This window comes from Anopheles maculipalpis, chromosome 3RL, assembly GCF_943734695.1.
Source record: "Anopheles maculipalpis chromosome 3RL, idAnoMacuDA_375_x, whole genome shotgun sequence".
Lineage (NCBI taxonomy): Eukaryota > Metazoa > Arthropoda > Insecta > Diptera > Culicidae > Anopheles > Anopheles maculipalpis.
Genome location: NC_064872.1, coordinates 89,962,310 through 89,989,709, shown reverse-complemented (window position 1 = coordinate 89,989,709; position 27,400 = coordinate 89,962,310). Strand labels below are relative to the sequence as shown.

Sequence of the window (27,400 nt, the reverse complement as noted above, 5' to 3'; positions counted from 1 at the left end):
CTCGTTTGAATATTGAACGCGAACGCTTCATGCGGTACACGCGTCAGAATCTAGTAAAATCTCGATCGCCCTCTCTTCTCTCTCTCTCTCTCTCTCTCTCTCTCTCTCTCTCTCTCTCTCTCCACCATACCAGGCGCTTGTAGTAAAACTCATATTGTTCGGGATTTTACTGCATTCCTCTACGTATTGTGGTCTTCTTCCCGACACAGTCGACCCCGGGGCCAGCCAGCAACAACAACCATCTACCGGTGTCGGACCGGTGGTGGGGATTGATCCACACCGCATATGCACATTTATGAAAAGCAGAATGATGAAGGTTATCAAATGAAATACACAAACTACGCATACACACTAGTACTACGTTGTGACACCATCAATTAAGGGGATTAGGAATTTTCGTAAGTGACGATCATTGATCCGCTGTCTGGGGGGGGGGGGGGGAGGCCAAGGGTTTTTCCTCGCACCAGTTTCCAGTCAGCGATCAGCGAGTCAGCTGTACGATCAAGTATTATTACCCTAAAGCTGCTTCCATCGATGCAAAAGATATAGGTCATTATATCGATTCCCTTCCTTGAAAGCCACCATTACATACATTCACTCGCTTTTCGTCACTCGCTCTCTCGCTCTCTCTCTCTCTCTCTCTCTCTCTCTCTCTCTCTTTCTCTCTCACTGCTTTTAGTTATTGTTAATTCAAGAACCTTCATGCACATCTTAACTTTTCGTATTTTTGCTTCACTAAGTTAGTCCCATGCGTCGCCTTTACCCCGTTTAGCCTTTCGGCCATATGTGTGTGTGTCTTTTTCTGCCGATTCTTCACTCAGCTAAATGGTAATCAATTTTTGCTGTTCTGCTGAACTGGACTAAACTTAGACCTAACCGCACACCAAACGGGGGTTTCTTCAACAATTGTTCGCACACAGTACTGCAGCTTTATGAAATTATGCCCGGCAGGGACATAAAGTTTGACTATTTAAATTTTTTGTTTGCTTGTTTAAAAAAAAGAGAAAAATTCTTTCTACAATTGTAGCTGAGCTTCCTATTTATATACCAACGGGATTATAGCAAAAAAAAGCTTGCAGAACTCTGTGCGATTCGCTCCTTGGTATGGAGACACAAAAAAAAAACAACTACAAAAAATAAATAAATTGCAACGGTGTGGTTTGCTCAAACCAATCTAACAAAACGTAACAAAAGTTTGCGCAAAAAAAAGCTTCAAAAAAAGTGGAAATCCTGCTGTTTGGCGGTTTGCAGTAATTTTGCTTTTTGCTCGCACTTCTCAAATGCTCTTTGTTTTTTCAAAAGAGGTTTTTGTTGGTTTAAACTTTCCGTTACATTCCACTCCTTTCAATTTGCTGCAATCCGGCTGCATTTAGTTAACATCGATAACGTTCACACATACGCATACACACACTCACGTTCACTAATCCCTTTCAACACCCATGTGCTATTCTTGGTTGCACACAACCATCTCACCAACACACCAGCAACGGTCCGGTTGGAGTCTTATTTACTGTTAAGTGTACCACCGGCTGGTGGTGTTGCCGTTACCGCAACCGATGCGGAGGAGCTTGTTGTATCGTCCGGTCCGCTGCTACTGGCCGCCGATGCTTTGGGTTTGACGTTATCCAAACCGATTTTGGACAACATTTCTAGTGCTCCACGGGCCGCTGCGTCGTGACTTTCCTGGAGACTTGCACCATTGCCATGGCAAAGCTGGGGCGGTTCCGTTGATAGTATAACCAGTGTCAGATATTCTCCATGATTGCCCTTCGGAAAATCGGAAAATTGTACCTGGGAATAAGATAGGAAATGATAATTTATTTATTTATTTACCAACAATTTATGTCTAGAATGCTTCAAACTACGCTAGTTTTAACATATTAATGTAATATTTTAGATTAAAAAAATAGCAATTGGTGCGTTTTTAAGCAACTAGAGTGAAATATCTTTGACTATTCTTCGGCCCGCTGATGAGGCAATAGCGTCGCCAGTCTTCACACGCCAGAATCCAAATTCAAAAACCCTCCTGGCCGTTCCTCCGTAGTGAGGACAGATTATCCAACTACTACCGTGGTTATATCAGCAATTCTAGTAAGCTATTCGATGGCCGGCTTGTCCTTAAAAAGGTCGTTAAGCCAAGAAGAAATTAATGTAGACAAAGGATCAATTTCTTACCTCGAACTTCAGCAGCTGAGCCAGATATAGCAGCTGTTCCTTCTTTGCACCTATATCAGCTTTCGGTACGACCGAGGACGCACTGGACACGCCGGAACTGTTTGTTCCCATACTGTCATTGGAGGCGACGCTATCGTTCATCGAATCATTCGGTGCTTCACCTTTTCCTGTGTGTATCCCGAAAATATATTTTAAAAAAATCAATTAAACTCCTCAAAATCCTTTTTTCAATCGCCAACATTCATTACCCTGTTGTGCACCGTTCGAATTCGTGGTGGCATTTGAGAGGATTTGATTCGCCGATGGCACACCGTTCCTTTGCTCGTCCTGGAATCGCACCTTCCGCGAACGCTTTCCACCCGTCGGAGACGAATCGTTCGCCACGCCGGATTGGTTTTCCTTGTTAGCCACTCCCTCACCACCACCGCTCGGTGTTCCCTTCGCTTCCGTAACGTAGCCCAGCTCCACCAGTAGCGCTTCGGCTGCATTCCATTTAGCGGCCTTTTTCGTCATACCAACACCGGTTGCCTGCCGCCCACCCGCACTAACCTCAATCGTAAACTGTCGGCGACGGCCAACATTTGGCCGGTCGTTTTCCACCAGCGTGTACACCGGTTGCTTCTCTTTGCGTGCCTGCTGGATCTGCATCAGGCGGGAAATGGGGTTCTCCTTTTCCGCAACGTCCGCTAGCGATTTTTCCTTAATAAGATTTCGTGCTTTCTTCTTTGCCGTTGCACCATCGGCGGTGACCGTTGATTTTGCGTTCGATTTACGTTTCTCGCCACCGTGTGAATTACCTCCAACTGCACCGGGGCTTCCGCCTTCGCCCCATGCCGATGGGTGCGTTTGCTGCTGTTCTGCGCTTTGCAGTTTGCGTAGCTCTTCGAGCATTTTTTCCGCGGCACGTTTCTTCGATAGCTTCTTGCCGGTGCCTTCGCCTTCCGTTACGATCGTGCCCACCTTGCACTGAGTCACAAAGACGGTCATGTGTGGTGGACCCTTTTCGCTGATGACTTCAAACACGACGGACAGACTGCGCTGGACAGCGATTTCGTGTACGAGCGAAATTGGTGACTTGACTTCCGCGTTCGGATCGTACCCGTCCGCTGATGTACCGTCGTTTGAAGTAGTTTCACCGTTGAGACCGTTTTCGCCGGATTTACCCTTTCCTTCGGCACTACTGTCTGTAGTTAGCGGCTTTAACACCTCCAACGCTCGAGCGGCTGCATCGTGCCGAGCGGCTTGCGGTGTGTGGCCTTCACCGAGGAACGTTCGTTCTCCGACCCGTAGCGTGGCTTTGTAGAACTCCTGAACTGCGGTTGTGGTCGATGCCGATGAACCGTGATGATGATGTCCTCCATAGCCTTCCTGATGATGATGGTGATAGTTATGTGGCGCATGATGACGATTCTGATGTTCGTCACGCGGATGATGACCGTGATGTTGTTGCTGTTGCTGCTGCTGCTGCTGGTGTCCCGGATGAAATCCACCCATGCCTCCACGTCCGCCAACACCAGCCGTATTGCCCGTCGGTCCATTCGTCCGGCACCAGTATCCGCTGCCACCGGCTGCTGTCCCAGCAGCACCAGTACCACTCTCGCCCGCGTACTGTCCCGTCCCGTATCCCATACCAGCCGGATTGTGGCCAACTCTCGGTGTGGATTTATCTTCCATCGGACGTCGCCCACCGGTTGCTGGCGGGACAACAGCGGTCGGACCGTACTTCGAAACCGGCACGGGAACCGCTTTGACCGTGTAGACGGTCGGCTCACCACGCTTCATGGCCAGCGCGTTCAGCTCGACGGTCGGCGTAAAGCTGCTCACGTTGCCCTTGGTGCCGGTTTTGGTGCGACGGTTTGTCCGGGCCGGTGGATGCTTGTACTTGGTCGCCGCGATCGCATCACCGGCCGCCTTGTGCTGCGCCTTCTTGATGCTTGCACCTTCCGCCGTGTATTCTTCGTCGCCCAGCTTCAGCGTGACGGTAAAGTGTTTCTTGTGGGCCGGTCCGGATTCGCCGGTCAGACGGTACTGGTGCTGGATTTTGTTGTACCGCGCCAGCTCGTTAACTAAACACATGGTCGTTTTCTCTTTAATGTTTGCCAAGGCTTCTATCGAGTCGGTTGGTGAGTGTTGTCCTCCTGCCGTCGATTGGATTGCTGTTCCGCTCTGTTCCAAGCCCGTCGTCATTACCGATAATGCTCCACCACCACCACCGCCGTTCACTGTGGTACCAGGGGTGGTGCTAGTGCTGGATTCTGTCTGGTTCACCAACGCTGATGCAACGGACACTACCGCACTGGCAGCACTCGCTGTGACTGCTATAACCGCAGACGAATCCTTTGGAAGTGGAACATCAGCTGACTTCAGGATGTGCTGCTGCTGTTGATGTTGATTATGATGATGATTGTGATGCCTACTGCCAGATGTACCTCCACCAGACGCTTTTGTCTTATCCATCGTCGATGCTGGCTGATTCATGTTCGCGATTCCCTTCGAACTGGGACCACAATTGCCGTTCGATTGGAGGACATTGTGACCATGGCTGTGGTGAACTTTATCTAAAAAAAGGAGAAAACCAACCAATCGATGATTAATTTGCTCAACAGAACAATACTAGGTTGCGCTACATACGGTCCGTGTTCGATGGGATATGACGCGTTTTCGTGCCAGCTGGAGTCGCCGCAGATACGACCGGTATCGGTGGTGGTGCTTGCATCGTCACAGAATGATGCACCGAAACTGGCGGCTGATGCTGTGCCATTCCTGCTGCTCCTCCAGTACCACTTCCACTAACAGCACCTCCGCCACCACCACCACTAGCACCATTACCTAATCCGTAAGGAAGCTTTCCCCCAGGACCGGTGAGCGACATCGGAGCCATGTGCTGCTGATGTGGCGGTAGGGGCTGTGGTTGCTGCGGCGGTGGTGGTCCCACCCCAAGTCCTGGCTGGGATGGATGCAGATGGGGCGTATTCAATGGCATCGACTTGGGGACACTACCGCCGTGCATCCCGTAGTACGACGGTCCCGGTGGCTTCCGTGCGTTCTGAGGGTTCTGGGGGTGTGGCGGAGGTGGAACTTGCATCGGAAGGTGAGGAGCCATAGCTGCGGCCGCCTGATGATCGACACCACGCGGATGATGATGGCGCCCGTTGTTCAGTCTGAAAGTGAACGGATAAAAGCAAGAAAAGAATCCGTCAGTCGCGAGAAATGGACCATGAATGTCCTTCGACGTGGTGCGCGAGAAGCGTTTATAGTAGTGTATTAGACGCTGCAACGATCGTATCGATTCCACGGACAATGGATGATGCTGGTAGGGTGCTGTGCCGGGAGCAGCTTTCCAATTGTTTCGTCTGCCATCCAGCAGCATGATGAGAAGTTGGCGGCGGTGATGGTGACGATCGCGATCGTACGGTTCCTCGTTGCACAGTTAGTATGGAGGAGCACATTTGGCGGATCTTTGCACGATCGGTGTCAGCAATGGACTGACCAAGGCGGCCGCACACGTGTGAGTACTCGCGATTTCTTCTAATGCTTCTCGGTCTGCAAACTCTTTCTCGTTTGCTCTCTCTCTCTCTCTCTCTCCTTGTTCTTTTATTCAACCAGACACATGGCCACATTCATGTCAGCTTCCTCGCGGTGACAGCAGGATCTGGTAACCGCAATCTGATTTACCCTATTTACACACTGTGTCATATATTATTAATATGAACAGTATTGTCAACTGCTTCACTGTGCAGGGAATTCGCCATCTCTATCATAGAAATGCGTACTCTTCTCACAACTTAAAAAAGGATCTTTATCTAACCCATCCCACTTCATCTACTGGTTGCGTCCTATGCCCATATCATCTCACGTCTTGCGCATTACTTCTCCATCCTCTGGCACCCTTTCAACCGTTCCAAATGGACACATAACTCATTCCTGGACGCAACTCTCAGCACACATCCTTACAGCTCCGTAAGCGTACCACCAAGAAACATTTCTTGTTGGAGAGGAGAACCTACCTTACAGGACACAGACGGTTCAGTTTTGTGACCTGTCTGCGTGTGTGAAGGGTCTTCTCCCTGCTTTTCAAAATGTAGCGACATCCTTCCAGCTCTCTTGCCGGAGTCGAGGATGACAACTTCCTTTCTCTCCCTTCTCCCCCAGATGCACGACTAAAGCGTGCTTAAGAAGGTCGGCAACAGAAAAAAAGGATGTCCAACTGGAGAACTGGACAGACCAGTATTGTCGTCAGACCGGCAAAAAAGGTGAGAAAAGGATTTACGACCATTTACCGAATAAAACAAATAAATAATAGGACAGTTTCAAAGAGATCCTGCTGTTTTTCTTGGCTACCGAAATATGAGCGACGGACGTCTTTCTTTTTGCTGCCTGCTGGACGCAAACGGATAGGCTGCTTAAGAAGAGGAACTGCAACGCATCGATGGAAGATTTGAATCGACCAACAACTATGCTGCTCAAGAAGAACTGTGCTGCTTTTTGGTAGGAATTTTGCCAATAATTAAAGCTCTCCAACTGACTCTACCGAGATCTCCGGAGGTTGATTAGCATTTTGTTCCGACTGGGGGTTGATGCTTTCGACACCCTTCCCCGCTTCTTCTTCGTTGAAGGCAATAATATTTTCATCGTCTTATGAGGTAAGTACCGCGGACATTTAAATGTTTTCTCTTGTTTTTTTTTTTCTTTCGGTGTTCTATACCAAAACGAGAAGAAAGAATAACGAAAAAAAAGACAGGGCTTTTGAGTAAAATATTCAACTACCGTTGGTTGGAAAATAGAACAGAAAAAAAATATTAAAATGGGATGCCTTTTAAAATGTCAAGCAGGAGACGCCACGACTGTGTACTGGAATATTCGTTGCAGGATTTGTCGGATTAAAACAAACGTCCTCATGATTAAAACAATACGTAATTCGAGCTTCACAATAACCTATATGGAATGAGGATAATCTGCAATAGGCATGCAGGGTGTGGATTTACTTAGTTAATAGGCATTTTAATGTACTAACTAATCGGAATTAGTTAATGCATTAAAATGCCTATTGCATAATGCAGTTTTTAACAATAAAATAGTTTGATTGATTTGGGAATTGGTCTGCAAATAGCTTCTTTATTTGTGGCATTTCTTAAAACTCGATGGCTTCATCTTTAATTGCGATTAATTACGATTGATGCAACAACCCGTTCAAACAGAAGCAGACACAAAAATACAACCAAACTGTGACGAAACTGATGCCCTGTGATTTGCCATGTAATTTCTGCATTTCGCAACAAAATAAACCCCAAAACAAAAAAAAAAAGGTTTCAGTTAAGCTCACAAGTCCATCCAAAAGGTTTGAATTTAATTGCCATAATCTGCACCACCACTGGAGAAAAAAAAGTCGACGACCGTCATTTTCTTCACGTGCAATAATAATTGTAAACGAGATCCTGTTTAGGCGTCAAAACGGATCGGTATGGCTATTATTTTTCGTTCCCTTTTTTGTCGTTGGTGCTCTTCCCGCTATGATGTATTATGATCGCTAGGACAATGCACCGCTGCTGCAGTTGCACTTCTGGCAGGCGAGAAATCCTTTCAAAACTACCCTTGTCCATCCACCACCAATCGGAGCGAGAGCGAGAGCAATAAAAGTTCTGGGCAGTGGGCAATGGTGCAATTTAATCCTCTCTTAACTTTTCCCTTGTTTATGCAAATAATTGCATCCATGGTTGCACATTTACACTCTCAAAGAGAGAGAGAGAGACCCTAACAGTGCGAGCGAACAATATCAACATCAGTAAAGGCTTTAAAAACCCTCCATTTCGGTGCCTTCCGAAATGAGGGGTATCCGATATTACCTCGCCACCGGTACAATGTACTTCATGCCAACCAATCTAAAAATAGTTTTATAGCTAAAAATTGCATTATGAAATGTATAAGTAGAAATAAAAAAAAATTATATTTTCATTAATCAAATGAATAAATTCATTTGACGCAATCGATAAACACCATTCCGACTGATACTAATGGGGAAAAATGCACCGTATGGAATGCACACACCAAATGGAATGTCCCATGACCGGGAGGTTCATATTTTGGATTCTTTTGTTTGCTTGTGGCAAGGACATTGTGACAAGGTATTGCTTGCATTTGCGTATGTTCGTTTTACTTTTTTTTGCTTTGTTATGCTGGTCCTCTTTGCACTACAAACCGTGGCACAGCATGAGACGGTTGAGGGACTGATCTTCTTTCTTTATTTATATCTGTCTCTCGGCGCAGCGCTTCTGTCTTACACACCTTGATACAAAATATGCATTTCATTGCAATTTTTATTGGTTCAGGAACAAGCGCGTCAGTCAAGGGGTGCGTACTGCAGCACGGCGTTGTTTGATCCTGCTGCTGCTGCGCTTGCCGACGTATGCCCGAAAACAAACGGCTCGTTGCAACATTATATGCTTTTTATGCATATTTGAGTATCTGCTGCAGTCGACAGTGCGTATCGGTTTGTCCTTTATTTTATTCGTACATCAACATCCTTATTCCCTAACCTGAATCAAGAAGGATAAAGCTTTCCGTGCAACTTAAGCACGATCTTTCACGTTCGTACATTCTTGCGACACATCGGTGCATTTATGCGGTTTATGAATGAAGCATTCGAAAGGAGAATCGAACACGATGGCATCATATTATGGAGGGATTTGTGCTCTTTAAAGACACGTTTTTAATCGTTCAACAGATTCAACGTTTTAGAGAACTCTTATGCAGAATACTTTAGTGATCTGATGGAAGTGATTTTCTGCATAATGCTCCTTACTCTGTTAATAATAATTTCTTCTATCTGGAGCCACGACCACTTCGAATCAACGTTTTTGGATTTTGGCTGTACAATATTCGTAGAACAGTTCTGCACGAGGCGCCGGGGAGCACAGATAGGAAGTTCGTTGGCTGGATCAGGTGAAGCGGGACCTGTAAGAGATTGGGCAGCTATCGAGTATACTGGAAAATTATTGTTGACCGGGCCATGTCACGACGACCTGCACTACAGCAGACTGAGCACTGCACTGAGGAGGCCAAGGAGAGAGAGAGATGCATAATCTCTGCTTAACCTTTGGGCTAGTTTAGATAATCAAATAGGAATTTTAGGTTTTTGCCAACTGTGGAAAAAGAAATCTCAACGGAACAGTCAATGTTTTGTCTGTATGTGAGTCATTTTTAAGGTCCAAGTTGTCCATGTATTAAGTTACAGAGAAATTATAGATTTCTCTTAGAAGACCAACGAGGAGATGTTAGATTGTAGTAATGGACGCATAAATAAGTCTTCACACATTTAATAATTACAATCACCAAATCGAAAAATGATGGTATAAATCACATTCGTCAGCGACAACAAAACGCCAATCATGCCATTTTTCCGATGGCGAATTATCGATTGTACGCCGTTTCGATTTTCATTTGTGCGGGCCAAAAGCAATGTGGAAAGCGGTCGTTTTCCGTAACCATTGCAACACCATGGTTGTGGTGGACACATTTAATTTACCCTTTCTCGCTCTCTCTCCGTCCGCTGGAATATTTCCTGCAGAAAAGTTGACGGCGATACGTTTGAATGCACAGCCCCCTAACCCCCGGCGAAATGCATGTCACTTTTCCGTCTGGTCCGAAATGCGTCCGAATTCCCCGGTACCCTCTCGAGCATGTTTGCTCATGGACAGGGAAAGACAAAGGCAATTGAAACATTAAAACATCATTGCTCGCAGACAACGAGAGCAACACAAATAAGAATACAACGGTAATGTGCAGAGTGCCATAATGTACATCTCAACTCAGGATGGCGCGTGTGCGCCCCCGGGAAGGGGGAGTGGGAATGTAATACAATAACGCGCCAGGTTATAATTTCTGTGAATGTGCATTAATTTGTGCAGCTTTTTCCTGATTTGAAAAAAATAATCGCTGTCTCTCTGTCTGTTGTTAGCAACCAAATTCCGATGCATGCGTGTGTAGCGCAGCCCAGTTGCAGTGCAATGGTGAACCACATAAAAATGCATATAGCATTTTACCAGTCGTACCCATACCTTTTCCCATTTAGCGGATTGCATTTCACATCGGGTCAAATAAATCGTTCCCTCAAAGGTACGGAGAGAGAAAGAAACTTCAACGAGTTTATTTCTATAACTCATTGATCCGTTTCTATGGCAACGATGGGATTTTCACCTACGCTTTAATTTATTGCACCCCACCATATGCCGCGTGCTGTGGAGGAAAATACCGCTTTTATGTTTCTCTTTTTTCTTCTATATCAATCTTTTCTCTTTTATCGAAATGATTTCATTCGAAGCATTTTATACAAAAGTTTATAATTAGGGCCGAAACTTGATAAATAGACGAATGGGATGAGTGTGTTGTATGTGTGCGAATTACAACCACTGTTATATACAGTTACTAGCCGTCAATTTCGCACACAGGTAATTAAATGATGTATAATTTAATTAAGTTTCGATGGCCTGAAACACACTGTTTGTGCGAACATAGCTTTTTCAGCAAGCAAGGTTTAAAATGGGCTCACCTGTTAGCGGGATGGTCGCGCTGTATGTTGTGGGGCGGCAGGCTGGACAAATGTGTTAGATGTGGAGGTGGTTGATGTGCAGGATGCATCCCCGGATGCTGCTGTGGAGGCATATGTCCGTGCATGGTGCTGGTGAGCGTTTGAGCGATGGTTGCTTGGGTAATTCTCGGGCTAGCAACCTGACGAAAGACGGGTACGTAGAACTCGTTTTCTGACAGTATAAACGCTGCTGATGTATGCACGTGACGCACGCACCCCCTTGATTACGCGGAACTTGATCCCGTGCTTTATTTGGTTTCTTTTCCAACGATGATGTTGATGCTTCTGAAAAAGAAAATCATATTTAGAAATAAAGATGTGTGCAAATAACGAAACCAGCCGCTCGCTATGATTTAAGGAAACAATCTTTTCCACGGTAAACGAATTCTAACCATGCTCTGTTGAGGGTAAATCGCCATCGGTAATCAGCAAGACGAAGAAATCAGCTGTTTTGTAAGAACAGCGCACTTTTTCGTCCTTGGTACGTGCGCCGTAACCAAGAAGGATGGACGACGGTGTACACACCGCATGCAACAAGCTGCGATTTCCGATGGAGCTAGCAGACAGCAAAGCGACGCATCGGAGTCGGAACGTATGCGAGCATGAATGAAATTAACGATCGATACGAAGGGGAAGTTGATGCGTCTTTGGTTGGGGTGCGTGTGTGTATGCCACTGCAAGGCGCGGACAGGACAGACGACACATCTGTTGTTCGCTGTAGCCTCATCGACCCGACCCGTTGCCGAGCTGCATTCGTTTTGCCCCCTTTTTTTGGCTTACAAATAAAATGCCTGTACCGCATTCCTACGCTGTTTTTCCGCCGTAGATGGGATAGGTAATCTAGGCATAGGCCTTTGCGTGTAAAAGTGATGGCTTTTCATTGAAACAAAAGTATTCTCGAAAAATCGACACCGGAATGAAATTAAATTATGCCCTATCGTGTGGTTTGGAACGATTTGCTTAATTTTAACTCGTTTTTCCTTTTCCGGAAATAACAATTACCTTTTAGCACCGTACCAGCCTTTCTTCGTTTTCGATGCTAGCGCCAAGAGTGTCCTGTTGGCAGAGCCAGAGAAGGATGCTGCAGCTGCTGCTTTCCTTATGGTGGCCGCTGCGTGGTGCACATTCACGCTTGCACGCACAAGTATCACTAGTTTCGCTACCTTCACACGAGAGGTGTCACACTTTTCACGCTCCCACAGCTACATTCCTTTGCATATTTAGCAATAATAGCTATTTTTCACTACAGCATCCAAAGCCCTTTCGTATGTTGTGCTTTTCGGGGCAGCTGTTGGGGAGGATTCCTGCGTTTCTTTACACACACACACGCACACGCGACAGGTCTTTTCACACAGCACTGAAACATACGCTTGAAACACTACTCATTTACACATTAACAGCTTATTCGCACGGCGGAGCATGATGAGAATCGTTGGCAAACAGTAAAGAAAACAGTTTTGCTTTGAGGTGGATTTTCCGGAGGAAAAAAGCGAGTGCAAAATTATCTAAACATTTGAGCGAGACCGATCTGTCAAAGTCTGTCCAATCCTGGCAGCCAGAGGCTGCTTCAAGGCCACCGGGTGATCGAGTGGGGTGTTTACGTCGTCGCCATATTGATGGCAGTTCGTTCTGTCGGATCTGTGTCGAACAGTAATTATAATTATTTTGTTGCGGTTTGTTTGTTTTTTGAACAGTTTAAAAGTTATGAATTAGAATCACCGAAGATGATAATATTTTTCGTGAACAGATATTTGCTAAAAAAGCGACACAAAGGTACGTTTGATGGAGTCGCAATGTCACAATGTAGGAGCAGCAGAAATGTTTTATTTGTCGGACCTGTTCTTGTCAAATGTACGACTTGTATGACAACATTTTGCAAAGTTGACAGAAGCATGGTGTGAAATATTTCAATACAGGAAAAAATATAAATAATGAAATTTTATGTAATCCCCCCTTGCTTTTATAAGAAAAAGGGTAGAAAACAAAGCATATAAATTGTATTAAAGTGAGCTAAATTTACTTTTCCGTATCCCAATTTCCAATTGCAATTCCTGAACGTTGCAACTACTTGTCGGAAGTATGTATGTACCTTGGTTACAAACGAAAAGTGCGCCAAAAACAACAACTTGTTTTGGAAACACGAAGTGCGCTTGCTTGCTGGTTTTTCTTTGAATTTCACTTTATAAACTGCAACCAAAATGCCAGAAGAGCGACCATCGACATCATCCACCACCGGTGTAACGAAGGAAGCTGACGGTAAAAAGAAAAATCTTCCTTGGTACGTATAATCACTACCCTTGCATTTCCATCCCTTCATGTACGGCTACTAAAATGGTGCCTTTGCACACAGGATTGAGAAGTACCGTCCCCAGCGGTTTGAAGAAATCGTTGGCAATGAGGAAACAGTCGCTCGGTTGGGAATATTTGCCACCCAAGGAAATGCCCCCAACATCATTATTGCGGTACGTAGCGGCTCTTTCACGTGTGGTTGTTTTTGGAAATGCAATGTTCGTTTTTCCTCCCCTCTCCCCCCATTTGTTAGGGTCCACCGGGTGTTGGTAAGACAACAACCATTCTCTGTCTGGCCCGCATTCTTCTTGGTGCCAATTTTCGCGATGCCGTCCTTGAACTGAATGCGTCGAACGAGCGTGGTATCGATGTGGTACGCAGTAAGATCAAAATGTTTGCCCAACAGAAGGTAACACTGCCCCGGGGCCGTCATAAGATAGTTATTCTGGACGAAGCGGACAGCATGACCGAGGGCGCACAACAGGCCCTGCGCCGGACGATGGAAATCTACAGCAACACAACACGCTTTGCGTTGGCATGCAATACGAGTGAAAAGATTATCGAACCGATACAGTCGCGTTGTGCCATGCTACGGTTCTCAAAGCTATCTGATGCACAGGTCCTGGCGAAGGTGGTAGAGATCTGCCAGCATGAGAATCTCAGCTACGATGAGGACGGATTGGAAGCGATCGTTTTTACCGCGCAAGGTGATATGCGGCAGGCACTCAACAATCTGCAATCAACCGCCAATGGGTTCGGGCACATCAGTGGCGCGAACGTGTTCAAGGTGTGTGATGAACCGCATCCACTGCTGGTGCAGGATATGCTGCAGCATTGCATCAAAGGTGACATCCACAAGGCGTACAAGATCATGAATAAGCTGTGGCGGCTCGGGTACGCAGCGGAAGACATTATCGGGAACGTATTTCGCGTTTGCCGGCGGATGGATATGAACGAAAAGCTGAAGCTGTACTTCATTCGGGAGATTGGTGAAACGCATATGAAGATTGTGGATGGGTTGAACTCGCTGCTGCAGATGTCGGGTTTGCTGGCACGCATGTGTGAAGCCTCCTATGAGCATTCCTAGATTTTAAAGAATTTTCTTGCTACAAAAAAAAATAAAACAGCTAATAAACCGCCAATTTGAAACTCTGCACAAAGGCGAACTGTCAAATCTGTCACCATAGAGAAAAAAGACAGTCGACTTGAATCCGATCAGCTGTGACGTGCAGGCGGCGGGAATCAACACACAAGCACAACACCGTAAATAATAATAGCCCCCAAATGGGTAATGCCGGTGAAAATAGTGACGAAATAAAGCTTTTAAAGCAAGGAGCTGAAGGTAAACTGTACATTGGCACGTACAAAGGCAAACGATGTTTGGTGAAGGAGCGGTTCGAGAAGAAATACCGTCATCCGGCGCTCGATCGGCAACTGACCCGGCAACGCATTAAAGCGGAACAGAAGGCATTCCAACGGTGTGCCGCTGCCGGTCTGCAAACACCGACTCTTTTCGGTGTTGATCTTGAGGGACGTAAACTCTATATGGAGTATCTCGATAAGAGTAGAACGGCCAAGGAATTCATCGATGAGCTGACGGCGGTGGCGCCCGGCAAGGATGCAACGGCATCACCACAGCTGAGAAAGTTGGCAGAAAAGATTGGCCATGTGATTGGTGTGCTGCATCGAAACAACCTAGTGCACGGTGATCTGACCACCTCGAATATGTTGCTGGATCCGGTGGAGGATGGTGCCTCGGAGGATGCCGCCGTGTTTCCGTATCGGTTGGTAACGATCGATTTTGGGCTATCCCATTTTAGTGACAATAACGAACATAAAGGTGTCGATTTGTACGTGCTTGAACGGGCCATTCTGAGCACTCACAGTCAGTTGCCCGACCTGTTCGGTCTGATAATGGAAGCTTATCGTGTGCACAATACGAACAATTGCAAGGAAACGATTGCAAAGTATGAAGAGGTCCGTGCTCGTGGCCGTAAACGAACAATGGTGGGTTGAAGCTGATGGTTACTACGCATGGAAATGTTTTATTGAACTGCATGTAACATAGTGAAATAAAAAAAGCTCTCAAAACTTCCACTCAAACCACAGTGTGTACCCACCTTTTAAAACCCCAACCCATGGAAGACGCAACTGCAGGAAGTACGATAATTACGATCTTACAGCCTTGATGGCATGCCGCCGGATGCTACAATCGTTTCGCCAGTAACATAGCTCGCATCGTCCGACACGAGAAATGCGCACACGCCGGAAATTTCCTTCGGCTGTGCGATCCGTCCCATAGGAATGCGTGAAAGAGTTTCTTCCTTGGCGGCATCGGATTCTTGCAACTGTCGAAAAAATCACAAATGGTTCCATTAGAAGCTGTTTCTCGTGTCCAGGAGATTCCTCTTCTACTGTTCTTACCGCTCCGGCAAACTTGGTCTGCACCACCCCGGGCGCAATGCAGTTCACACGAATATTCTCCGTCGCTAGCTCCTGGCTGGCAGCCTTCGTTAACCCGAACAGAGCCGTTTTGCTGACGGAATATGCACCCAACAGTTGGAACGGTTGAAAACCAGCAATCGACGAAATGAACACAATGCTGCCACCGTTACGCTGTCGCAGGAATGGGACCGCTTCCTTCGCTAGCAGATAGGAACATTTCACATTCACGTCGAAAATTTTATCCCAAGCCGATTCACTACACTCCAACACACCGCCAACTTCCGGATTGACGGCTGCATTCGATACGAGAATGTCGATGCCACCGAACTTTTCGGCTGCATGATCGAACAGTGCCTTTCGATCGGTAGCACTAGCAACGTGACATTTGATTCCAGTCACCTCCAAACCAGCAGATCGCAGATCGTTCACGGCACGGTCGACGTTCTGCTGCTTGCGACTACTGACCACCACTTTCGCTCCTTCCTGACCCAAACGTTCGGCGATGGCATAACCGATGCTGCAAACGTAAAAGGTAAGTAAATGTTAGGCGAAAGAGTATTTGCCACTGTTTCCTAGTTTTAGTGTACCCTTCTGTAGAGGCAGTTACGATGGCCACCTTTCCGGTGAGCCGTTTCGCTGCTACTCCTGCCGCACTGCTGCAAAGGTTACGATCCATCGTGCGTCGGATGGTTTGTGTGAGTGTAGCACTGCCAGCAATCGTTCGTAGCATTTTCTCCAAATTGGGCACTCTTAAAAGGGGATGCACTTTGAACCTGGCCAGTGGGTGATAACGTGTATAGAAAAGAAAAGGTACGTTGCTTGATAAGAACCTGGTGCTGTCAGTGATGTGATAGAGGAATGATTTGCAAAAAAATAACTAATTTTTGCAGGACTTTGGGGTTTCTGCTTTCTGAGTATTATTTTACTTGATAACACTATATTATTACAGTTAATTACACATTCAAGCTTATATTTTCATAAAACAGTAGTCCTTTTTTTGGTCAAATTGTGTCGGTAAACTTTGCGAGCACTTTGTTTGTAAACAAACGCTTCCGCACAGTGGTTTGTAAGTGGGCTCCGCACAGCGATTTTGCAACGTTTCCTTTGTATTTTCTACTTTTATAGATTTTTTATGAGCAAAATTTGATAACAAAACTCTTTTAAAAATATTCCAATCCACTTCAGCATATAAATAACATTTAAGCATACACTATTTTAATTTAAGAAAATATATTTTCGTTTATTCACTTTTGACGTTCACAACTAGATGGCGCCACCATCTAATCCACCACCACCTTATCTTTTGAATTGGGGTTCACGAATCTTTCCACGCTGGTTCCTGTTCATGTACATAGATGCAGATTTAGCCCTTCTGAGACTCTATGCTTAATTGGCGTTGTGATCCCTTGAGAGTGTTTTATTACCTTCCTTAGCATTCGAATTTTCTGCATGGGGTTGGGGTGGTATGGACTGCTCTGTGATTCTATATCCATGGTCGGGGAGTGGTCTCCCACCAAAGGCAGGAGCCTCAATATAAGGTCTTTACAACGAAATTTGAGGCCCCTTAAACGAGGCAGCAGTAGTTGCCTCATCCATCAATCCATTGCCTTTTTTGAGTCGGGGTCCCACCCGGTCGCTCAATCCGCTTATAGGCATGTACATGGTGTAAACAATTTTATTTTGTTATCAAAATATCTTTCAAAATGTCCTTCAAATATTACATTGGGCAATGCGCGACTTAATAATTGCCTGTTCAAGAGGAAGGCAAATAAAGTCCTTGGTAGCCATCCTTCGCGATAACTAGTATCAGCAATTAACTCTAAGCATTCTTTGCCACATGAACTGTATCTTCCTTTCAGAGAAATTGTACGTGTGTGCCAAATGTCTTTGTAATTTTAGTGTCTAGCATATTACCGGATAACATCTTTGTTTGGGCTCGTGTCGTTCAATCAGGGCTGATGTTGTTCGATGGCACTGAAGCGGTACGTTGCGCGATTTTCACCATTGAATAATGCTTTATGCAAACTCGTGTCATGATCACAAAACATAGGGGTTGGCGCCAATCGAACACGTGAATCGCGAAAGACAGAAACCTCCAAACGGAAAAGCTCTGTTTTCCTAGAACGGAATCTATGAAGCTATTCATCTTTTTTTTTATGTTCCTTTTGCCAGCGGGACGTATCAAATCAGAATCGGGAATCTCCAATACGATACGAATGTCCGCGCTACAGCACTAAAGGTTCACAATTGCTTTATTGCTCTCGGCTCTCTAGCAAATAATCAGATGAATGGAGATTACATCCAGCGAGTAACTTTGACGATTGTTCTTCTTCAAGACGCGAAAACCCGTGTATGCCTTCCCCATTTTGAGGGAACACAATTCGACTTCATTAGGGGTTGCAGGAGTTGGCTGATCGAGTGGGACAGATAAGCGCATCCTTACCAACAAACAATTTAATCCGAACGTCCGTGACGTCGTAGTCGTCGAGGATATCGCTCCTCGCTCCCTGGCTCGCTGACTGGCAATAAAGTCAATTTATTTAGTCTATTATAGGATGCCACTCGGTAGCATGCGTTCTCATACACCCCTCTGCCACAGAGCGGAGTCGCATAACACGCAGAACCGACAGTAGAGCAGCAGAAGTGTATAATTATTTCAACCCACCGTAATTGCTCCCTAGGTGGTGTTCTTTACTCTGGGCGGAGGGTTCAGAAATCAACACCAAAGAACGAGCGTTTGAAGTTTGCTGCCAAAAAAGGCTGCAAGTATCGCATTGGTCTTCTCCCCTTGAACAATTGACGCCAATGTAATTTGGTTTTAAGTCGTTCCAAATTAATTGTTAATCGGAGAGAGTGAGACACTGAGCGCTGGTCTTTGGAAGCAGTGGGACCGGATTGGCCCGCAGGGAACAAGGAACAACAGTGATAATTTGAGAGGTTGTCTGTGGCTTTTGAAACGATCACTTACTCCGTGAGACAATTTGATCTATTGCGTCCGGTTAATCGGGTAATCTTGGACATTTGGTCGAGAGTGATATCAGATTGGAGATTTATGGAATTTCTGATCCACAAATGGACAAAAGTTGTTTAATTGTAAAAGTTTGTTTTATCATTTATTAGATTGGAAGATCTGTTGAGTTGTACTGTTGCGATGGGTTGTGTGCAATAACTTTCTATTTGAATTGTGATAAAATCTCCTGTTACAACCTCTCTTTTTTCGTCTTACTGATGTAGTAGTCATCTAATGTATTGGAAGGATGCTGACGTCCAAGGATATCGGAAAAAATATATCTACTACAAAAATTCGCATCAATAATATTAATTTAAAATTTCTACTTCACTCACTCACTTGAAACAATTCGAAAATGGTTTTATGACAGCCTGCTAGCGCGATTAAAATGGCTGTCGACTTCCTGTCAAACAACTCTCGAAGGGCATATTTAGCTCTCGGCCCCCGGAAAGTCCATTTACATCTGGCTTAATTTATTGGTGGTTTGTAATGTTCCGACTGTTTGGAAACCGTTCTGGCATGATAAAGGTGATAAAATCTTTGATGTGTTTTTGGCTACTTTTTGTACAACACGCTTCGGTGTTTGAATGCATGGATAAAAAATCACACACAAAACATTTTAGACGTTAGATTTTAAGGTTTCACCCTGATATGAAGTTTGAACCGAGCCAAAGGGACACACCACGCGTACAACTAAATATATTTACGCTAGCGCAGATAACTATCGCTACACGCTGTTTTCCCCCGTTTCGTTTCTCGCTTGAATTGATGCTGTGGCGTGAAGGATGTTCCATGTTCAAGGGGGAAAGAACTGTGAATCAGGCAAACAGCTAACAACAAAAAAAAAAAAAGGCCACGCAAGAACTATCCAGACAAGAACCCCACTTCGGGATGATAAACGGCCACAGGAAGAAAAACAAATCGGAGAAACAAACGCCGTCGTACCGAAGCCGAGCAAGCAAGGAAAAGCCGATTCCAACCTTCCACCAGTGCCAAGACCGCTGGTAAGTGAAACCGATGAGTAAACATTTTAGCAACATTCGAGAAGAAAAGGTACACAGCGAACAAAAAAAAAATGTGATGCACAGGAAAAGCGAACTGTCGGAAGTACAGGGAGGGGCCATGGCCGGGCCTGAAGTATGTTTATGCGATTGTTCTGTTTACAACGCTCGTTGACATCCCGGACCGGGGGACGCAGGGAGTTTGTGGACGACAAAGTGCCTCCTAGATTGTGCCCACGTGCGGCGTGCCGTCGTTGGTTCCCCGTTGGCGTGTGGATTGAATTGATTTCGGCGGAAACTCGAACCTCATTGCCTAGGTCCTTGCCATGCTCGGGGGGTTTGGTCGATTGATTTTGATCTGTCTTTTTTTTTGTTTGGGAAAACGAGTACGAGTGTACAAGTGAGACATATCGGTAGGCTTCTTAAGGAACTTGGCGTTTCGAGTTTCGTAGGAGAAGATTAATGATCATTCGAGGGGTTTATGACGATTTGCATGGGATGATGTGTTGTGCTTCAGATCACAGAAGGAATAATGGATGTTTTATTGGAAAAGGGCATCACTTTAAACATCTAGCTTGCACATTCTTCAATATGCTCTGACTCAAGATGATATCCGGAGTTCTTTACAAACAGCTTGATAGCTAGTGGCCAGATCAAATTGTAAGTTGGTGTGTTGTATACTTTAGTCCAACATCCAAAATTTAGTACATCTAAGGGCTTATTAGACTTATTGACACCTCATTATTCGAAGAATCGCACGGTTGAAGCTGTACGACACTCAGGCCGCGTAGAAGTTGATGAAAATTAAAAAAAAAGTCTGTTTGATTTGATCTTTGGAGACGATTGCATTGGTCCTATAGTCTGCGATACAACTACGAGATATCAGTAATTCCAGCAAGTTATCAGATGGCCTGCGTAACCTATAAGATGGTCGTTGGACCAAGAAGAAGAAGACGTTTGCAACCTTCAACTTTCAAAAAGAGGAATAAGAGAATTCATTCCCCAATGGACAAACCTTTTGCATAATTAGCTCAGAATATATATAGGCAGGACCTGCTGCCATTGTAAGCTGGACCATTAGAGTTCCCTAAGAACAAACAGGCAAAGGGCTTTGGTGCAATAAGCGATTATGCATCTCCCCGCAATGTCCATTTGGTAGATGAATGCCATCCAATTTTGGTTGCCGGGATTCTGCTTCAATGAGGAATCCTATGTGTGTGTGTTTGTTATCTTATCCTCATCGTCTACGTAAAGACGCAAGACAGACGAAAAGGCACTTTCGAAACTCTCATGTAATTTAGCCACTTTTCTTCGTAACGGCCATTTTGTTATTTTCCCCGACAAAAAAATCCTATTCACAAAGAGATCATTCCTATTGTCTGTTTGTCTGTGTGTGTGTGTGTTTAGAAATAAAACAAAATCACAAGTTATTTCTAGTCACTGTTGTAAGTGCGTTCATTGAACCGACGTGCCATCGAGACCATCCAAACCTGCGTAAGAATCGACCAAGAATTCAATCAACGAATCCAACAAAAGACGCTCAATGTTTTTCTTCTCGCAGAAGTAGTAACACAAACGCGCGAAACTCATCCTCAGTTCTTCCTTGGTCCTATCGCCCATATCGCTCGGGGAAAACTTTCCCGCCATCGAGGCGCCAGCTTTATGTACAGATAGTTTTATTCTCAGCCGTTTCGGCCCCATGGCCATCCTGGTGGCCGTTCCGTCGGTTCTTATGCCACATCCAACGAAGTCAACGTTGGTGCGAAGGGGTCTCTAGAATAGCTTCGGGGTAGGTTCCATCTGCTCCGCACTTTGGTTTCCGTTCCTTTGCTGGCATGTCGGAAGAAGGAATGGTTGGACGTGGGAATTCTAGATCTAGGAATGGGATTGTTGGGTAAAGCAGCGGCACACAAAACTGAGGAACCCAATTTCCCGAGCTTAGAAGGAAAATGGAATGATTTTCTTAAAATTGTATTCCATAGGATAAGTGGCATGGAATCGTACAGGCCTGATACTGGTAGCCTTTATGGACGATGATAACTTTTGATCGTTGTGAAGCGATGCATGACTAAGGAATGCATAAAATAAGCTGTAATAGCGCTTACGAAACGTTATACGTATTCAGATTCGGTGATTTATTGCAGTAGTTTTCTACGTACACCCTCGCAACAAGGAACATTCCCATCGTTTCTAGCGTATGGGTCGCTTTATGGGCGATTTGGTCGAAATTTATTGATAAGAAAAAGAAATTGCCAACTACAGCCCGATCCTTCCATTCGATACGATCTGTAAAATAAGTTGTACAAGAAGTTTGATTCCTCAAGCTATTAAACAATTAGCTATGGAACACCATAACGCAAAGATTGGTTTTGTGATAGCGACTTCCAAACAGCTATTAGTGAAGCCATCACAAAAGGACCAAACGAATGGATTACAATCGATATTCATATGTACAAACGTTTTCGCTTCCTTGATGAATATGTTCCCCTGCTCAATAAAAATCGCCCAATAGTTGTTCTCTATTTAGCTGTTCTGCTCCTGTTCACCGTGGCCGGTTTCTTTATTTAATGTACCCAGTGTTCGATAAGCGCAGGCAGTCTCCGATAAATTTTTCCCTTTACCGCCTCGCAAACCATTGACTGCGATGTGTACGGCAATTCGTCACACACCGGAAGAAGTGTGTGACCGTTCGCAACCGGCAACCGGAACCGATGCGTTGCCGATCCCGTGTGCCTATCACCCATCAATTTTTATTACTGTAACATCACAACATAACCTCTCACCGCGCCAGTGGCACATGGCAGCCCGTAATGGACAGGATTTGTTTTCATCGATGACAGTCAGCCCTGGCATTCGATACGGTTTGAACCGGATTTTCGTCACTTCCGGGCGGGATGACAAAGTTTTTCATCTTTCTTGAAGTCTTACAGGCCATTTCCTCCCACGAGTGACTTCTCTCGGTGGCATCCCTTGATTCGGGATGTTACTTGTATTGGTGAGGAAGACACGCCGGGCATAATCGACCGGTCGGAGGAAGTGTGCAGGCGAATCGAATCAAAATAATGCCATAAATAAAAACAAATCAATTGTATCCTGGTGGATGCACGCTTCCATGTCGTCGATTGCCACCATAACCACATGGCTTCGGTTAAGTCATGCATGGGATGTAGGGTTTAGACTTTCGACCATACTTGCCGGTTGTTCCCGAGAAGAAACTGGAGGATGTTCCCGCACGAGATTGGAGCTTCCAAGCAAGGGTGTGTGCAAGCCCGGGAAACTAAATCAACCGAAACACAACACGGGTGACAATATAATTTATACAAATGTTGTCATATGGAAGCGTAAGATGGTATCCGGAAATACCATTAAGATTATCACTCCAAGATGTCGAGATTTTGTGACACTTTGTAGGTCTTTTTTGTTTAGTTATAATTTTACCTAAAATTCTGGTTCTCCCCATTTGATGGCAACAATTTAAAAGAAACATTGTGCACAATTTTCTGGTTTCCATCTCGCAAGAGGAAGTGACAGTGATGTTTTCCTTGCCATCATCTAGGACAATTCTAGTGTTTTTTTTCTGCTGTAGCGGCTGTTACTGTCCAACTAAAGGGTAGATAGTTTCGCTGCTCCCGGACCGATCCGAAGCAACTTTAACCCTCGTGCGCAATAAAAATGAACGCGAAAGGAAAAAATACACACTTGACGGTGCAATTGATGCGTAACGAGTGCAAAAGGATAGCGACAGCGATGAGTCATCGAGCAAATAGAGATTTATTATCGTTGGAGATAAAATTTTAAAGTCGCTTTAAGTGAGGATCGTTTGTTGTGATGTGCTGCTATTGAGAATGCCTGAAGATATGCAATGTGGTGCTTACAATTTTCAAAAATCTGCTTGTAAAACACGCGATTGCATATACTTAGGCGCAAGGGAAAAGACGAAACTTAATGTACTCGTTCTCTTCTGGGCAGTACAGCCAGTTCTTTCTTATAACTCGATCCGAACCGCGCTCATGCATATTTATGTCATTTGCTACGAAATATTGTCTCACTTCATTGGACAGATGCCGATGACAAATGATAAAATTTCACGCCACCTTTTTATTCCGGATCATCAAACGGCTGATGGCTTGAACTCGGATGACTCGGCAACGGTAAATGGTCAATCCCCGAGCTCGACTATCTTACAAGAGATGAATTCAGTCTTCTGCATGACTCACAGTTAATCTTTGATATCTTCTGTAGAAAAAAAAGACTATCTAAATTGTACAACAACTCCCCTGTACCACGATGCTCCATTCGACGCGTTGCGAAAATTAAAACCGAACCGATTCTCCAGGCTTCATTAACTCGTAATTTAATGATTTTTTATGATTTCCTCTCCGCATCGGATAGTTTAACGATTGTTTCACCCTTGACGCGCGACTCTTCCGCTCGAGGAAGCCAGCCCGCAAGTGCCAGTGGTAAAAAGGGGGAAAAATTTAATTGTCACCATCACCGAAAGTGTACGGCTCGGCAAAGGAGCTCTCCAGGAAAGTTTACCGGAAGCGAACACGGAAGTGATGGTGTAGTGTGACAACAGTATGCCTCGATGATGATGAAACCGAGTGAAGTTGTATAATCGTCATAAATAAAAAATAGATAAACCCATCATCATGGAATGAAAATCCAGCCGTTCCGTCTCCCAAGGCAACACGATGTCTGTTTTGCACAACAGAACTAATCAAGTGCTTACGGCACCACAAAATCCCCCATCAGATCCGCAGAAGTGTTTCCGACGGTGGGTTATGGTGTATGGAAAAAAGGGATTAAAAATAAATAACACACTCAAGAAGACGGGCAACTAAAAGAATGTGCAATGTAAATAATAACAACAGCCAAGTTGACAGTTGACAGTAAAAAAATAGTATTCAACGCTATCTTGGTTGACTGTTACTAAGCAAGGATAGGCAAGTGAAAATTGAAAAGGATTGGACATTCCCCGTTGCAGTAAAGAATTTGAAAGCAAAGAGCATCGCCGTCTCCGGTCAGAACCACCGTACCGTAAGCGGACCATAAATCAGCGATTCCAAACCTAACGTCATCGAATCTTTGTAATATTTCTCGGCCTCGCCACCCGGAAACCGTTCATAATGCAAACGTTACTGAAACCGATTTTAGGAAGATGCTCACATCCGGAACCCATTCGAGCGTATTATGTTCCTGCTGCCTATTGGAATATTGCCAACCGAATGTCTGCGACTGTGAGTATAATTCTTTTACGTTTCATTCCTTCTTATTCCCGAGGCCTCTCGCTAAAGAGCTTCACTGAAATAATGTTATTACAGTAATGCATTGCAATATTTCCATTGCTTTTGTGTGTGTGTGTCTGTGTGCATAGATTTGTTTGCATGGCGTGGAAAGTGATATTTATTTATCTTCTTTCTTGCTAGTGCGATAACTGGCGAGGGGATGTCCTGTGTGCAGGGGTTCGGCGGGATGAAAAAGATGGAAAGGGGACGAAAAAAGGGACATATCCCGTGCTGCAGTAATAGTATGACAAATGTCACATTTTCCTGTAAAGCCAACCGTTTGCCCTTTTTGGCGAAGCAGCGCAAAGCAACCAAGTGTGGATTAACGTATTGAGTCGGCGATCCTTGCAGTGTCATCGAGTGGCAAATCACCTGCACGTGACCGTTTATATGGTGTCGTCGGGTCAATGTTGGTGTGAGCATTTCTTCTGGGTGCTTTTGGATGCAAAATGTACAGCGTGCTCTTAAGTGAAGCTAATTAATCATGTAGAAACATGGGCAGGATGCTGCTTTACTTTCCAATCATTCCAATGACAACAAATAAGAAAGGAAAAAACGGAGTCTGATAGGCACTTCTCTAGATAACAATAATTTTAATATAATTGATTGAAGCGCGTAGTTTTACATGCTGCAACACTTTAGTTTGAATTTATAGGCTTTCACCAATCATTTGCATTTTATGTCCCGAAACATCCGTACCATGCGAATTCTATTTCCTAATGTGTTTCGCCGCACCATAACCTATTCTATCATAAATTGCAAACCGGGGTACACGAACGGGCACAAATGGCACTGGGACCGATTAAATGGGACACAATTATGAGCCCATAACCTGTGTACGTACATATGAGGATACGCTAGCAGGACCAGCACGCACTATCCCTCCTGGTCTAACCGGCTAAACTTCTTAAGGTCCCATACGACGGTTCCCGTTTACGACTTATTTATGCGAATCAACGAAAGTGCAATAAAATGCGGCAAAGGGGATGTTGTGCACGAAACACCGGCAAACATAGAAATCCGTGCCTCGGGTTCCGGTCCATCATAGGCAGAGCTTAAAAATCGGCAGGAATTTAATCAAATTAATTGAAAACATTACCATTGCTCTCACGCGTCTGTAGCACCCTGGTAAACGGGGATAGGGCAACCTATCATAATCGCCGCTTTACTCGTTTTCGGCAACAACTCGAATTTTGCGGGAAAAAAATGGAATCGAATGGTTTCACATCTTGTCCGATGACAAACGGGCAATTCGGCACAAAATGTGCAATTTTTCTCCCCCTGCATGCGATGATTCCTCTACTGACGGTGCAAGGCGCGTCGATAAATCTCGGCTTGGTTTTCGGTCGGTTAAGTGAACTGAAGACAGCTCAACAAAAGTGGACGCGCGAGAACCAACTTAATTCAATTAATCGGTGATGGTAATGAAAATTTATGGACCAATTTGCTTCTATACCGTGCGTTCTACGTTCACTTTGTGCGCGGTGGAATTGTTGGGCGGTACAGCGATACGAATGGATTTATAAAATAAGAGTACCTTGCATGGTGCTTTGGTTTTGGTGGTCGTTTGGTAAAGGATCTCGGGACGTTGACCAGTTTGAAGGAGTTGTTCGGGAGATATTTGAGGGAGTTTGTTTAGCTAGGAGAAAATCTTTCACTCGAATCGATAATGATGCTGTCGATTGCTTAAAGCTCTAATTACTTTACCGGGCACTGTGCAGAAATAAATCTTCATTAAAATATTTAACGTTGGGGTAAACCGGATACAAGTACCTATGTCAGGTTGTGGATTCGATTCCAACGCTTCTCTGAACAGTGTGTATATAAGGCTATTTAATTTCTTAATCGTCTTTTGGACATGATAAAGAAAACTTTATACAAAGGCCTTTAGCCATTAGCCATACAAGGCCATGTAGATAAGAAGATACTTGATGAACTCGATCTCCGAAGAAAAGTTCTACTATTCTACGAGCCTACGAGGTTTTTTTCCCGACTGTGATACCCTTTAAAGGCCGTCAGATTATCTATCTACTAAAATCCTTAAAAAGTTTCTTAAATGGATGAAATAAGTCCAGTAATCATCGCTGGACTAGTTCTAGTAAAGTTGGACATATCAAAGGGCGATACATCTTGAGTTTTGTGTCTTGCAGAAGTGTTCTAGATCGTGTGAACTTCTTGGAGTCTGTATTAGACACGATTTCCCAGAATAATCGTGGCAAAGAAGCTCTGCTATTCTGTTTTCCAGTCGAGCTTCATTCAGGCTAGATCCTTTGGACAGAAGGAAATTTATCTTCATCGCATTGATCCTTAACTTACTCCTAATGGCTTCCTAGCTTCCTTCATACGGTTCACGACCGATGTATGTTCGATAATGTCCATGGCATCCCCGAGGAATTGAATAGGTAGAGTAAACATCTTGCCCCGAAGTTTGAAAACTGAACTAGGAGAGCTCGCACATTGAGGCTCTCAACTGCCTCCAAAATAGAGTCAAAAGTACGTTCGTAATGATGACGAACGTTCATATGGGCTTACACAGCTCGATCCGTCTTGTTCATCCTATTTTGTACCGTAGGCCACACCATCGATGAAAGCATCGATTACCGGCATT

General features: G+C 44.8%; 6 protein-coding genes across 6 annotated transcripts in view; 3 read left to right on the top strand and 3 right to left on the bottom strand.

Moving 5' to 3' along the window:
- The window catches only part of LOC126561256 (uncharacterized), a 215,332-nt gene that overhangs the window by 37,277 nt on the left and 150,655 nt on the right, over positions 1–27,400 (top strand). The window lies entirely within an intron of this gene.
- Positions 1–27,400, bottom strand: part of LOC126562106 (probable cytochrome P450 308a1) — a 67,718-nt gene that overhangs the window by 5,700 nt on the left and 34,618 nt on the right. The gene's annotated exons all lie outside the window — the stretch shown is intronic.
- On the bottom strand, positions 1,504–10,873 carry LOC126563550 (double-stranded RNA-binding protein Staufen homolog). The gene is made up of 5 exons (XM_050220196.1): positions 10,721–10,873; positions 4,807–5,336; positions 2,424–4,733; positions 2,176–2,342; positions 1,504–1,791 (listed from the first exon to the last, which is right to left on the bottom strand). Exons 1-5 carry the CDS (start codon positions 10,843–10,845, stop codon positions 1,504–1,506), a joined length of 3,420 nt encoding a protein of 1,139 aa, XP_050076153.1. The 5' UTR covers positions 10,846–10,873.
- Positions 12,958–14,165, top strand: LOC126563653 (replication factor C subunit 2). Its single transcript, XM_050220298.1, has 3 exons — positions 12,958–13,037; positions 13,110–13,221; positions 13,302–14,165. The coding sequence occupies exons 1-3, from the start codon at positions 12,958–12,960 to the stop codon at positions 14,133–14,135; spliced, it is 1,026 nt and encodes a 341-aa protein (XP_050076255.1). The 3' UTR covers positions 14,136–14,165.
- On the top strand, positions 14,333–15,092 carry LOC126561181 (EKC/KEOPS complex subunit TP53RK). The gene has a single exon (XM_050217127.1). The coding sequence runs from the start codon at positions 14,333–14,335 to the stop codon at positions 15,062–15,064; it is 732 nt and encodes a 243-aa protein (XP_050073084.1). The 3' UTR covers positions 15,065–15,092.
- Positions 15,206–16,278, bottom strand: LOC126562766 (dehydrogenase/reductase SDR family member 4). Its single transcript, XM_050219347.1, has 3 exons — positions 16,081–16,278; positions 15,473–16,010; positions 15,206–15,396 (listed from the first exon to the last, which is right to left on the bottom strand). Exons 1-3 carry the CDS (start codon positions 16,221–16,223, stop codon positions 15,226–15,228), a joined length of 852 nt encoding a protein of 283 aa, XP_050075304.1. The 5' UTR covers positions 16,224–16,278; the 3' UTR covers positions 15,206–15,225.